Genomic DNA, 14,724 nt, shown 5'->3' on the forward strand with positions numbered 1-14,724 from the left:
CTTGTGTGGTCCCTGAAGTTTCTGTTGTGTTGTTTCTGTGATTAGCTGGTAACCTGAGAAAGATTTCCTTAAATGTCTGGCTCCAAAAAGGGACAAACAAAAGGTGTTCCTGTCCCTTTAAGTCACCTGTTGGACGCAGTGGAGGAAAGCTGCTGGCGCCCCAGGGCAGAAATCAGGGCAGATGTCTGCTCCGGCCCAACAGAGCTCCACTCTCCAAGCACGCTGACTGAACCTTATAACCCAGAGTTAGAAGACAGGGTCCCCACTGTCTGCTCTGCCACCTGCCAGCTGCTCCTAGGACGTGGGCCACTCCCCCAACAGCTGCAGCAGGGCTGAGGAAAGAGGGCTGGTGGCTGTTCCAGGCACATCATCCCCTTACTAAATATCAGGGTCTCCATTAGGCTCTTTCCTGGTTGCCATTAGTGCCAGTTAGGTTCTAGAAATTCCAAAATAGTTTACTCTGATCATTTTTTTCCTAGTTTACTGGTTGTTTTAGGGGAGGGACCAAACCCTAGAGCTTCCTACTTCACTGTTTTGTATGGTATTTCTTTCCATGGGGGTTGCAATTAATTTCTTAATTTATCCAGTCGAGGTTAATATCAACTTAATTTCAGGAGTGCAACAAAAACTTTGCTCCTCTGTATAACTATTTTCTACCCCCTTTTGTGTGCTGTCTTGTCATACCAGTTACATCTTGATACATTGTATGCCCATCAGCACATTTGTAATCTTTGCTTTATCTTTAAACTCAAAGGAGAAAGATACAGAAATAACAATACTTTTATTCTGTTGTTGGCATTTACTTGTATGATTGCCTTTACCAGTGCCTTTAATTCTTCGTGTGGACTCATGTTACTCTTGCCCCTCCCTTTCCACCTAAAGGACTCCCTGTAGTATGGGTATTACTTTCAGGGCTAGTCTGCCAGTGTCAGATTCTCTCGGTGTTGCTTTTTGGGTGTATCTTTGAGGGTGGGGAGGATGTGCTCATTTCTCCTTCGCGTTTGAGTAATAGTTTACAGGATTTATTGGTGGTGGTGGTTTAGTCCCTAAGTCGTGTCTGACTCTTACAACCCATGGACAGTAGCCCTCCAGGCTCCTCTGTCCATGGGATTCTCCATGCAAGAATACTTAAGTGGGTTGCCATATCCTTCTCCAGGGGATCTTCCTGATCCAGATATCAAATCCCCATTTCCTGCTTTGCAGGCAGATTCTTTACTGCTGAGCCATCAGGGATTTCCTTACAGGGTATGTTGGGTGGGCCAAAATGTTCAGTCGGTTTTTTCTATAAGAGGTTATAATAGAATTCTTGATTAAATCTTTTTCTTTCATCCCTGTGCCTTTTATCACCCCGCATTTTTGTCATCCTGTGTTTCTGAGGAGAAATGGGCTGTTAATCTTATCGAGGACTGCTTGTACATGACAGATCGCTGCTTTCTTGATTCTTTCAAGAGTCTCTCTTTCCCTTTGACTTCTGATGATTTGATTGTGATTTGTCTGGTGCGGATCTCTTTATCCTACTTAGGTTTATTCAGCTATTTGGCTATGGAATGTCTTTTATCAGACATCGGAAGTTTTCAACCAGTATTTCTTCAGTTTTCCACCTCTTTCTCCCCTCTTTCTCTGGAACTCCCACTATGTCTTATGTTATTATGTTTGATTGTGTCCCATGGGTGTCTAAGACTTTGTTTTTCTTTCTGTCCCTCAGATTGGATAATCTCAATTACCTGTCTTCAACTTTGATTCTTTCTTTTGCCACCTCATATCAACTTCTAGGCCCCTCTAGTGAGTTTTTTATTTTAGGTAGTGTACTTTTCGATTTTAGAATTTCTACTTGGTTCTTTTTAACGACATCTCTCTTTATTGATATTCTGTACTTGGCAAGTCATCAGGCTTGTACATTCCTTTAGTTCTTTAGATATTATTTTTTTCTTTTTTAGTTCTTTGAACATATTGCAGATAGCTCATTTAAAGTCTTGTGCTAATGAATCCATGTCTGAACTTCTTCAGGAATGCTTTCTGTTGAATGGGTTCCCCCACCCCGCCCGTGTTTATGGGCCATACTTTCTTATTTCTTGTCTCATATTTTTTGTTGACAACTGGACGTGTTAAATATTGAGTCAGCTCTGACAATCAGAGTGCCACGGCTCCAGGGCCGAGTTTGTTTTTACTCTTAACTGCTTTTGTTTGTTTACTGAACTAGTTCTTTCAAGTCTGTATTCTGTCATGTGTAGCCACTAAAATCTCTGCTTGGTTAGCTTAGTGGTCAGCTAAGGGTTGGACAGATTTCCTGCCATGCCTGGAACTAGTAAGTTTCCCAGCTTTTGCTGAGGGGCCCTATGTGTGCATTGGCTCATGTCTTCAATACTCAGCCAGACATTTTACAACTCTTTCTGTTTTCTAGAGCCTTGGGGTCAGCCAAAGGTGACAGCCAAGAGGAAATGTAACCTACTCCAGTATTCTTGCCTGGTGAATTCCATGGACAGGGGAGCCTGAGGGCTGCAGTCTATGGGGTCACAGGGAGTTGGACACGACTGAGCACACTTGCAAGGGCTTTCTTGGGTCCATCCTGGGTGTGCACACAGCCCTCCCACACGTGGACTTGCAGGTTCCTGGGGCGTGCACACAGCCCTACCACACATGGACTTGCAGGTTCCCGGGAGTGTGTCAGAAGTTAGCAGAGGCCCTTGTGGAGGTCTCATGCCCCAGTTTTCACATCCAGACTTTTGGTTATCTTGTCTGCCCCAAGAGTTATCACCACCTCAGGCAGCTGATGTTTACAGTTGCTGCTGATTGTAGTAAATGGCTCCCCGGGAAAAAGTTGTTTGCATTGGATGAATTCTGAGTCAGGTCAGATAGAGACCGGCCAAGTGAGTGGGATTTTCCAGGGAACCACCAAATAGGCCAAATAGACCGTTATCTGGGAATGGGGCTGTGGAGGAGCTTAGGCACCATTTGTTCATCCAGGGGCCGCTGGGCTGTTGGTTCTCAATGCTGCTGTGGGGCCAGAGAAGTTAAAGTTGTGCAGGGCTTGCTATTCTTAATGAGATACAGCTGTTTTTGTTGAATAACTACTCCTTGGATTACTCCAAACTGGTTTATTTCCAGAGTTCTGGAGAAATTGATGTTCACTTTTGGTCAGTGTTCTCATTTCTTTTATGGGGGAGTTTTCGCAGAGGTCCTTACCCCACGTTCTTGCTGACATTAGTCCTCTTCCTAGTCATTTTTGTCTCACTTAAAACCATTCCTCCCATGAGTAACTTGTCTGCCCTACACTATTAAGAAAATTTATGCCAGAGCATAAATTAGATTTATCTTTGTATTAAATATCTTAACATTGCATGACAGATCAGCATTTTCACATGCCTTATTTAATCATAAATGCAATAATTTAATCATAAATAAAAGAACCACCAACTAGGTGGACAGAAGTATTAGCCCTAATAAGTAAGAACTTTTTTTTCAGGATCATTATTTTAAATTTTCATTATATTTTATATTGGATTATTTATTGTTAAACTCTAATAGTGCTGATAAACTGTAATGTTATGTTAAGTCAAATCTTATGATTAGACCTTGGTCCATGAGACCATTAAGAGTCACTCTGGCTAAATGTTAAACCGTATTTAAGTTCAAATTGCTTCCATTGCCTTGCTGTTCCTGCTTGATAAGATTATGTGAAATTTATCCTGTTTACATTTTAGGTTATCGCAAGCTGCTGACCAAGAGTGTGGCCGAGACGCCAGTACACAAGCAAATCTCCGGAAGGCTGCTTCATAGGCAGATCAAGGGCAGGTGAGCAACATCCTTGTCTAGCTTCTTCATGCTCCCACACAGCCCTCCTGATCTTATGGGCCATGCATACCTTCTCATGACATTTGTGACCCGGTCTCAACCTTGTTGCCTGTCACCAAAGAGCATTCTGAAAATTCTGGGAGGGCTGGAGAACCATACAGAATGCACTCTGGTGTCCAGCCTCTTTCATTTGGCACAGTTATTTTGAGATTTATCTGTGTTGTTGTATATATCAATAGTTCGTTCCATTTTATTGCTGAGTAGTATTCTATTGAATGGATATTGCCTCATTCTAAAATCTGTTCATGTGTTGACCTTGGGAAGGAGGGAGTCTCGCTGCCAGGCCTGGGATGATCCCAGCTGGGCCTGTTCAGGCGTGTGGTGAGGCCACAGGTTTCCATGGCAATTGGTTGGAGTAGGGCAGCTCTTGCTGAATGTTTCTGTCTTACTTGGCTACCCCTTTCCTGGTTCTTTGTCTAAAGAGAACTAACTTTGCTTAGGGCAGTTTTGTCTGCACCTCTTGGTGTACTGGGGTTGTCAGCTTGTTGAGCACCTGATCCAGGATCTATGAAGCACAACAGGGAGTTCCCAGAGCTCACTGCCCTGTGTCTCTTCAGGTCCTGAGGTCCTAAGTCTTCTCTCCACCTTTGAGAGCCTTCTGGTTGCTCTGTATGTAACACACCCAGGGTTCTTAACTGTACATGAGAGGATGAATGGCGAGAAGTATATCTACTCCTCCTTGTCAAGGCTATATCTGGACGTTATTTGTGTGTGGATTTTACACACTTGTTCTCATTTATCTACAGGATAAATTGTAAGAAGTGAAATTTGTGAATCAAATGGTATACAAATTTAACTTTGTCAAACTGCTTTCAAAAAAAAAGTTCTTACCCTTTCACTCTTGACAGTAATGTCTGAGAGTGCCTGCCTACAGTGATGTCATCAAGACCATTTGTGGTCTTTGTTACCTTGTGAGGTGAGAACCTGTAGGTCTGTGATGTGCATTATTTATGAGTGATGCTGAATAGTCCTTGTACCTGCTGTTCCTCAAGGTCCTCTGATCCTGGTCCTGATATTGACGTCGTTGAAGAGTCCCCAGAGAAAGGAGAAGATGGTATTACCTACTTTTGTTTGTCTTGGGGTTCTGGGCTTTTGTGTTTTCTCTACTTTCTATGAAAACTTTTCTGGACTTGTATTCTTGCTCAGCATATCCATTATGACAGCTCTGGGCCCACAGTGTGTATCAGTACATGTTAACTGGTGAATGATCTGTTACACAGAGTGTACTGAGAGTTTCTGGAGAAGAAATAGAAATGGGATTCAGAGTGAACGCTAAACAACTACGTTAATATAAGGTACTGTGGGGCTTCCCTGGTGGCTCAGTGGTAAAGAATGTTTACCGCAGGAGACATGGGTTCTATGCCTGATGGGGAAGATCCCACATGCTGCGGAGCAGCTAAGCCACATGCCACAACTACGAGCCTGTGCTCCAGAGCCCAGGAACCACAAGAGAAGCCTGTGCAGCGCAACTAGAGAGTGGCCCCCGCGTGCTGCAACTGGAGAAAAGCTCGTGAAGCAGCAAAGACCCAGCTCAGCCAAACATTTAAAAACAAACCAACCTGTGGCTTATTTTTAAAGTATACAGGAAGGAGGGGTTTCCAAAAACATATTTTTTTAAAATCAAGTAGTTTATTCTAGAAAAATTAGAAAACATAGAGAAGCCAAAAAATTAACCCTTGGTAATCCCACAAATCAGAAATACGTTTAGCTTTAATAATACTCTTTCAGGTGTTGTTTCTGTACAAATATTTGTAACATAAGTATGAAAACCGTGATTTAAAACTTTTTAATGAAAGTCACACTCTACAAACCTTTTTTATCACTCTACATAATGCTTCAAGGTGGCAGTTCATAATACTTATGCAGATTACAGTCTGGAGGGGTCTGGTTTGTTTGTTTTTTTGGGGGGGAACTTTGCTGGGGCCACATATGATAGCCCTCTTGGCTTTGTCACACTTAAAGGATCTCCAAACCAAGAGCTTGTTGGAAACCAAGTTTCCATCTTGTACGTGACAGTGTTAGTTGCTCAGTCATGTCCGACTCTCTGCAACCCCACAGACTGTGGCCCACCAGGCTTCTCTGTCCATGGAATTCTTCAGGCAAGAATACTGAAGTGGGTAGCTATTCCTTTCTCTAGGAGGATCTTCCCAACCCAGGGATGGAACCCAGGTCTCCTGCATTGCAGGTGGATTCTTTACCAACTGAGGCACCAGGGAAGCTCCTCTTGTACATGGTGTCCCATAGATCTTACCCATTTCATACGGGAAACACTGAGCTTGCATTTCTTCTTGGTTACTAACGGTGATTCTGGTCTTACAGTGGTGAGTTTGAGACGAAGTCCTCGAATCAGGCAGTTGGCACTCAGCAGGGCGAACTCTGCTTCCTTCTACTCTGTGTCTCAGCCAAAGTCTCGAAGCATACAGAGGGTCCACTCATTCCAGCAAGTGAAGTCAGGTAACACACTTTGCCTGCCTGTCTTCAGAGGTCCACACAAACTTGGTGGGAAAAGAATGAAGTTTCTTGGGAAAAGAATGAAAGTTGATATTGGAGAAACAGGCCAGGTACAGAAAGTTGCCTATGTGTGAACCTTCAGACTGTGAGCTTTCAAAGATGCTAACATGCGTTAGAATGTCCAATCATGTAAGTCCACGTGTCTGGTATACGTTGTCATGTGCGTGCATCTTCTACAAGTGGTTGTATTGTATGTACTTTACAATACTGTATAGGGTGTAATAGTACAGTATCTTTATTTCAAGCCCAGGATGTCTGGAAGCAAGCATAAAAACAGTGGTGATATAGCTGGTAGTTGTTGCTTGCTGCCAGCTGTTGTACTGTACTTTGCACGGTACTGTACTCCAAGGCTAAGAATATTTTAATTTTTGTGTGAAAAATATTACAAACCGATTATAATACAGTACCACATAGCCAATTGTGTTAGCTGGGTACCTCAGCTGACTTTGGACTTATGAACAAGTTGGACTTAACGAATGCGCTCTCAGAATGGAACTCATTTGTATGCGGGGCACTTAGAGCATAAGTAGTTGAGGTTCAGAGTGATGCCCAGATGAACAGGTGACTGCGGCCACCATATCAGAATCACCCCTTTGGCTTCCTCTGGCTGGCTGTCCACACTGTCCTTGTAGGTACTTCCATTCATTCAAGAGGAAATGACCTGTAATTTCCTCCATGCATTCAGATACTATGGGAAGGTATCCCCAGGTTGAAGGTACTGTATGACCTTCATTCTTCTATCCATTGTGAACTTAGCTCAGATGTATCTTTTTATACTTGTCTTTTCAAACTAGTTGCCCACACCTCCTCACATAGGGTCTGGGCTTGATGATGCAGTCTCACAATGCAATAAAGCAGCACTTGTTACCACTGCTGTCATAACTAGGTGGCATTTCCCCCCATTTGCTCCCAAATTGTCATCTTTCTTATAGAGACTGGCTGTTTTATGAGTATTGGGTGGGGGGTGAGAGGGCAGGAATTGAGAAAGAATTAAATATTGTCACTGTTTTTGACTTGCAGACCAAAGAGAAAATTCTCCAGTCCAAAGTATTCGGTCTCCCAAGAGACTTCTATTCGGAGCAATGTCTGAGATGATCAGTCCCTCAGAGAAGGGCTCAGCACGGATTAAAAGGCCTTCAGGAAACACTCTGGGTTCTGCAATACCTACAGCCTATCAGGTATAAAATTACTATGATGTTTAAAATAGTATAGTTTGGGGAACATGTAGACATGGGCAAGGAAAGCCGCTGAGGCCAGTAAGGAAGAGAAGATAATCATAGAGATTTGAGGTGGTTGAGGCTGACTTGATGAATGATTATCGGGTATATGGGGACTTAAGGTAGCAGCTGGACTGAGCAGATAGCTCTCACCTACCTCTTGGGTTATCTCCATTTACACTGGACACTAGGTCTGTCTCTGAAATGTGCAGCAGCATTCTCACCTGTTCCGTTGATTGCCCACTCGATCCAGCCACCCATGTTAGAAACCTGGAAGTCATCCTGGACTCCCTCTCCTCAGGCCTGGCTAAGCCGTCGGTCCTGCCCATTTTATTGGGAGCCTATCTGATACCCATTCCCTCCTCTCCATCCCTTCAGTTCCTACCCCAGTCCACTTCTGCCTGCAACACTTCCGTAGCCTCTTCCCTCTCAAATCCGTCCCACCCCCAGAGGTTGGCGGGACCTCTGTGACCCCATCGGGTGCTCCTCTGACTACCTCACTATGCTGGAAGATCTACAGACTTTGCCCCAAAACCACTTAGGGGATTGGGGAGACACAGGAAGCTGTGGGGAAGGGTCCATAGGACCGTGTTCCGTCTCCCCCCTGGACAGGCACGGACCTCCGTGATCTGATCCCTGCTTGCCCATCTCTGCTTCACACTCCACCTTCCCGGCTGCCTTAGGATGCACATAGCTGCTGTTTTTCACTTTCGTGCCTTTGCTTATACTGCTGTCTGTGCCTCAAGTTCCCTCTCCCGCACTATCCGCCTTGTCTTCACCTGCCGACACCCATTCTTTGAAGACCTGACTCACTGTCTGTTGCCTCCCCAAGCCCCAGCTGGGTTAGACAGCCAACCCTTCTGTGCTCCCAAGTGTCCCGTGCACGCCCCGTCATTACATCAGCCCAAGTGTATTATCATCCGTCTATGTGCTAAGTTGCTTCAGTCATGTCTCTTTGCGACCCTATTGACTGTAGCCCACCAGACTCCTCTGTCCATGAAATTCTCCAGAGAATACTGGAGTGGGTTGCCGTTTCCTCCTCCAGAGAATCTTCCCCTCATCTGTCTATACGCCACATGAAATGCCAACTGGACCAGGACTGTTGAGATAATAAGATTAACTGCAGTTTTTGCAAGAAGGGAAGTTTTTTTGTTGGGAAGGTTCCTCTCTGAGATGTTATCTTTGTTGCTGTGTATCCATAGGGTCCATGTTTCACCTCCTCCTCCTCCCCAACCCCGGCCTTCTGCACACATTTTACCTGACGCATATCAGGTACTTAAAAGCACATATTGAAGGCAGGTGAATAGCAGGTGACGTGGCTCGTAAAGGTTACTTCAGGCAAAGATCAGAAATAGTTTTCTCCTTAGAGGAAAAGACAGCTGTGAGTAGTGAGTGCAGTGATACAGAGGCAAAGCATATTTTCACTGTAGTGTGCAAATTATTAAAACAATTTGTCTTAGAAGAAATGAAGCTTGGATACAGTGCTTAGTGCTAGAAAAAGTTGACAAGTAAAATCTGGGTCATGTTTTGGAACTGGAAACATGTCACTGTATGAAATCCAACTTATCATTCCTTTGGCTGATAAGAAACCTCCCACTGGAGTTTTTAATCTTCTTAGAGATCATTAAAACATTTCCGAGACTATGGGTTATGATGTTCAAAGCACTGAAATAAGCATCTTTCTTTACAGACGCCTGAGAAGAGTTACTGGAAGTCTCCAAGTTCTTATAAAGCCACACCAAGAAAGGTCCCTCGGACACCACAGACTCCACTGCGCACCCCGGAAAGGCTGCAGAAATCCCCTGCGGAAATCACCCCTGCCAAACAGGTCATTTTTAAGGAATTCTCGAAAGACTTCTCTCCACATGGCTGGGATTCACCATCACAACCAAAAGTCACCCCTCGGAAAGGACACTCCCTGGCAGAAGGTGCCTCTCCTCTTGAAAAGGTACCGAGAACTCCCCAGAGACAAGGTGGTCAGCCCCCCAGATTTTTGCAGGATTCTTCTTGGCCACGCTTGGCGGACTCCAGTCTGGAAAGCACCTCCTGTCCAGCAGCCCTGGTTTCATCAACAGCCCAGACCAGGAGTGTCTGTCTGACCCCTGGCAGATCCTCTGCTCAAGCACCTCCCAGGACAGCAGCCTCGGGGCTCCAGAGACAAGCCGCTTCCGAGGGCACATCTCCAAGTCAGAAACACCAGCTCCCCCGAGGCTCTGGAGCACCCCAGGCAGAGAAGCTGCCGCAGCCTTGGAGTAACAAAGCTGTCAAAACCCCAGAGAGACCAGGGAACGCAGCTCTGACTTTTCCAAAAAAAGCTATTACCTCTCCTTCACGTGGTATTTCCAAGAAGAGTTCACTTGGGGAATTTCCCATGGCATCTCCTTCGTCTGGACAAGTGGGCTGGCAAGAGGTCCAGAAATCACCCAGCGTCACCACACCTCCCTCCTGTTCTGCTCCCTTGACACCCCCCAGTGCCTCACAGGTAGCTCCGTCTGACCTCTGGCCCCCTCCGCCCCCTTCCAAACATGGGAAACAGCATAAAAAGACCTCGGGAACAGAACGAGACTTCCTGGAGGGCCAGCCTGACAGCTTGGCTGCTCTGAGGGTTGCCATAACTGACAACCCAGCTGCCATCACAGATGCTGGAAAGAACCAGAAGGCAGCGACCCTCTCTTCTCCAGCTTCGCCTGAACTTCCACCTTACCCTGGAACTGGCTTTGGGAGTGACTGGCATACATCCTCTCCTTTGCTTATTGCAACAGACTCGGACTGTCTCACTCTCCTGGATGAAGCTGAGCACCATGGCCATGATAACTTAAAAAGCAGCATTTCACCCCTGGACGAAGGTGAGGGGTCAAGGACGGGTACGTGTGAGAAGCCGTCTCCGTGTGACCCCGGGATTCCTCCCACCTCTCCTTCCTCTGAGCCCCGCTCTCCCCTGATGCCCCACTACGACCCGCACTGCATGGCAGACACAAAGCAGCACCAGGTGGCCACGCAGCTAGAGGACCAGCAGGCGTCAACCTGGCCCTGTAGAGCCCCTGCCAGCTCGCAGGCCTATGAGGTTGAGCTGGAGATGCAAGCTTCTGGCCTTCCCAAGCTCCGAATTAAAAAGATAGACTCCAGCTCTTTGTCAGAAGCCGAGCCCCCGCCAAGGGAGGAGAGCTCCCTCCTGGGTCCCAGTGTGCCCAAGGCCAGCAAGTCCTCAGGCAAACCCGAAGCCACCTGCCTATCGGCCCCCTGCCTTCGTCCCTCGCACAGCACCCCAGGCAAGAGTGGGGGACAGACCTATATCTGCCAGTCATGCACCCCCACCCGCTGCCCCTGCGGTACCCCCTCTCCATTCCAGACAGAGGTTGGGGTTCCTTGGACCCCATCCCCCAAGCACAGTGGGAAGACGACTCCTGACACAATTAAAGACTGGCCCCGCAGAAAGAGGGCGGTGGACTGCAGCCTCGGCCCCTCTGCTGGGAGGAGCGAGGTCAGTGCTGACCTTCCTGGGCGACTGTCACCACTGGAGTCAGAGGGCAAGGAGCGAGGCCTGGAACTTGGCATCGGCAGGCCCCCCATCCTGGGGGATTTTGAGCTAGAGGGCGTGTGTCAGCTGCCAGACCAGTCGCCTCCCAGGGACAGCGTGCCCAAGGCTGAGGAGGCCTCCTGGGGACAGTTTGGGTTGGGGTCTAGGAAGAGATGCCTCTCTGCTAAGGAGGAAGCTGAACGACAAGTGAAGAGGGCCTGCGACCCACAGGGAGACTTGGAAGAGCGGTCTCCAGGCACAAGCATTCGCCAGTTGCACTCTGCGGCAGACGACGAGGCGTCCGTCCCAGGTGAGTTTGCTGTGTTGAGCTGTGTGGGCATGGCGGCACCAAGGGGACGCGGCGGGAAGGCTCGGGCTTCCTTGTCGGGGCCGTGGGCTGCACTGACCGTGCCATCGCTCCAGGTGCCACCCCGCCTCCCGGCTGTGCCATGTGGAGCTGCCTCTCTGCCAGCGGGCTGCAGGCGCTGACCCACTCTCCACTGCTGTTCCAGGGGAAGACACCCTCCTCTCAGCGTAAAGATGCCAGAGGTAATTTGTTGGAGGTCTGTCCTTTGGTTAGCTCGATCTCAAGTTACCTCCGGGGTTTTCAGGCAGTTGAATCTCGGAGGGGTCGTAGGGTTAGGGTGGTTTTATCCCCCGCGTTGTCATGGGCTCCCAGAGAAGTACCACTTTAGAACTTAACGTGCTTTGAAACCACCACCACCAAAAAAACAAACCCTCAAAATCCTACCAGATTACTTTAGCTTCTTGAAGACAGCGACAGAAGTGGGCACACAACCACTTTCTGCTTGTCTGGGTCCCTGGGGTCGGAGGGGCGAGCAGCCCAAGTGGCTGTGTGTCGAGCCAGCCAGCCGTTTCTCCTCAGAGGTTACACCCCTGGGTTTCTGTCCATTTGGTCTGAAAAAGGACTGGCTATTATAATCCCCCTTCAGACTCGAGGATTCCCCTCGACCCCACCTGGGAAGAATGGGATTGAACCTGCTAACTGCATCGCGTAGCTAGAATTGTTCAGGGGGGTGCAGGAGGCGGGGGTCTTCAATGGTTCTCCTCCCTCAAGACCATGATACAAATCATGCGAAATAGCAAAACCTCCACAATCTGAGACAAAAATAAGGTGCAGAAAATGGGAGCGCCACAGGTTTTCTGCATTTTCAGTTACTTGTTGCCATTTGCTCAGTGCTTACATTAAGAGTAGAGGGCCTGATAAACAATGTGGGTAATGAATGCTTCCACGGGTGAGAGCGCCTACAAGCAATGTTGGTTTTCTTAAGTCCATCTTCATGCGTAACCCTCTGCAGGTCAAGCCCACTTTCCTGTTGTGTTCTCGGTTACGTCCTGCATGCTAAGTCTTTCCACCTTTTTCTAGATGAGGATGTGGATGTATTTTCCCCCACGGCAGAAGACTCTCCTTTCAGCCGAGCATTCTCCAGGAGACGCCCTATCGGCAGAACTTACTCACGGAAGAAGCTGCTTAGCTAGTTAGGATGGAACCGTCTGGGGGACGTATAACTACAAACACTACCGACTTTGCCCAGAGCCACTGCACTTCCTCACAAAAGTGCTCTGAGAGCAGTTTTCTCTGGACACGCACGGAATTCCAGACGTGTAGAATAAACGCATTCTTAGTCATGTACCCAGAAACCTGGTCCATCTGAGCCAGGGCCCTGTGGTCCACTCCTCATATGTAACCCTCAGCTTGCTGCACAAAAACAGGAATAACCAGGGCTTAATGGAACAGAGGAAACGTAAAACATGAAGGTGAGGCCAGCCAGGTCCCCACAGGCAGAAAGAAACTGGTGGCCTGGTCCCAAGCCTCTTTTACCAGGATCAGCTTTCAGAGTCCCAGTAGAATGCCTTCAAGTTTTCAAATCCCCCCTTTGGAATCCATCCACCCCCAAGCCCAGCCCTAGTCCACCACACCTGCCTGGCCTTAGTGAGGTGGTATGCTGCTGCTAAGTCGCTTCAGTCATGTTCAACTGTGTGACCCCATAGATGGCAGCCCACCAGGCTCCCCCATCCCTGGGATTCTCCAGGCAAGAACACTGGAGTGGGTTGCCATTTCCTTCTCTAATGCATGAAAGTGAAAAGTGAAATTGAGGTCGCTCAGTCATGTCCGACTCTTAGCGACCTCATGGACTGCAGCCTACCAGGCTCCTCTGTCCATGGGATTTTCCAGGCAAGAGTACTGGAGTGGGGTGCCATTGCCTTCTCCATATGAGGTGGTATAGCTGGTAGTATAACTCAGTGGCAGCCTGGGTGTCCAGAATCAGACAAGGAACTGTAAGGCAGGATCCCATTCCAGCCCCATGTCAACAGTGACCATGGCGAATTCAGAACACTCTGTCACTTGCGAAATGGGAGAAGGACCCCTACGTCAGTCCCTCCAGTTGCTATAAGGCCAGGACCCCAAGACAGAGGCAGCACTTGGAAGCAGCATGCACAAAACAGAAGGCTGAGTTACAGGGGTAGAATAAAGGTTTACATTCCCTGTGTAACAATAAAATCATCTCTGGCTATTTAGCATTTGGTGCATTTCTGTGTAACATTCCAGCCTGAGGTTAAATTTAACCACAGTCCAGCTCTAGTGGTTTCCAGAGCAGCCATATCTCAAGGTCTGCCCTGGGAGCCGGCCAGTCCCCAGCACGGTTCCTGTCCTTCACAGGGAAACTCGCCTTAGTCATGGAGCTGTCCAGGGCACCCCACTGCCTAGCTGGCTGTCAAGTCCAGGCCAGGGCCTTGGCTAACAGAGCTGATTCAGAACCATTTCATGGTCTCTGAAAAGCTTTCAAGCCTGTTGTATTTCCAAATCTGAGTCCTACTATGATCTTATAAATAAAACCCATTGTTTATTCCCTCCAGAGATTATTTTCATTTATTATAAAATGATTTTCTGAAACTCAAGCCAAAAGGTGGCAGAGAGAGAGAGACAGGACGGTGGAGTAGAAGGACTTGAGCTCGTCTCCTCTCGAAAACACCAAAGTCACAACTGCTAAACAACCATCAACAAAAAAGGCTTGAACCTACCAAAAAAGATACTCTACACCCAAAGACCAAGAAAACCACAAGACAGGAGGGCCGCTTTCACGATGTAATCAAATCCCACACCTGCTCAAGTTCTCCCACAGGAGTGAGTTCTGAGCCCACGTTAGGCTCTCAGCCTGGGGGTCTGGCATCGGAGGGAGGAGCATTTGGCTTGAGTGCAGGAGCTCCACAGGGCTGGGGGAGACGGGGGAGACAGACCACTCTTGAGGGCACACACGAGGTTTCATGAGCACTGGTGCCCAGGGCAGAGCCATGACTCCATTAGAGCTTGAACCAGACCTACCTGCAGGTCTTGGAGGGTCTCCTGGGGAGGCAGGAATTGGCTGTGGCTCACCATGGGGACAAGGACACAGGTGGCAGACACCTCAGAAAATACTCACTGGTGTGGGTTCTGGAGGTCACCGCTTTTGCACCAAGACCTGGCCCCACCTGACAGCCTGCCAGCTCCAGTGCTGGCACGCCTCAGCCCAAACCAACAGAGTAGAAACAGTGCCTCCCCTCAGCACACAGGCTGCCTAAAACAGGAGCCAGCAGCCGCCTACAAACACCCCTCTACAGGCAGGG

General features: G+C 48.0%; 1 protein-coding gene across 1 annotated transcript in view; it reads left to right on the forward strand.

Annotated features, from left to right (window-relative positions):
• The window catches only part of TICRR (TOPBP1 interacting checkpoint and replication regulator), a 41,404-nt gene extending 28,807 nt beyond the window's left edge, over window positions 1-12,597 (forward strand). The window contains exons 16-22 of the mRNA XM_068990945.1: window positions 3,702-3,792; window positions 4,845-4,906; window positions 6,172-6,306; window positions 7,384-7,541; window positions 9,271-11,407; window positions 11,521-11,646; window positions 12,485-12,597. Of these exons, the coding sequence (XP_068847046.1) occupies window positions 3,702-3,792; window positions 4,845-4,906; window positions 6,172-6,306; window positions 7,384-7,541; window positions 9,271-11,407; window positions 11,521-11,646; window positions 12,485-12,597 (2,822 nt within the window). The remainder of the gene's footprint in view (window positions 1-3,701; window positions 3,793-4,844; window positions 4,907-6,171; window positions 6,307-7,383; window positions 7,542-9,270; window positions 11,408-11,520; window positions 11,647-12,484) is intronic.
• The last annotated feature ends 2,127 nt before the right edge of the window (window positions 12,598-14,724 follow it).

This window comes from Capricornis sumatraensis, chromosome 19 (assembly GCF_032405125.1).
Source record: "Capricornis sumatraensis isolate serow.1 chromosome 19, serow.2, whole genome shotgun sequence".
In the NCBI taxonomy this organism is placed as follows: Eukaryota; Metazoa; Chordata; class Mammalia; order Artiodactyla; family Bovidae; genus Capricornis; species Capricornis sumatraensis.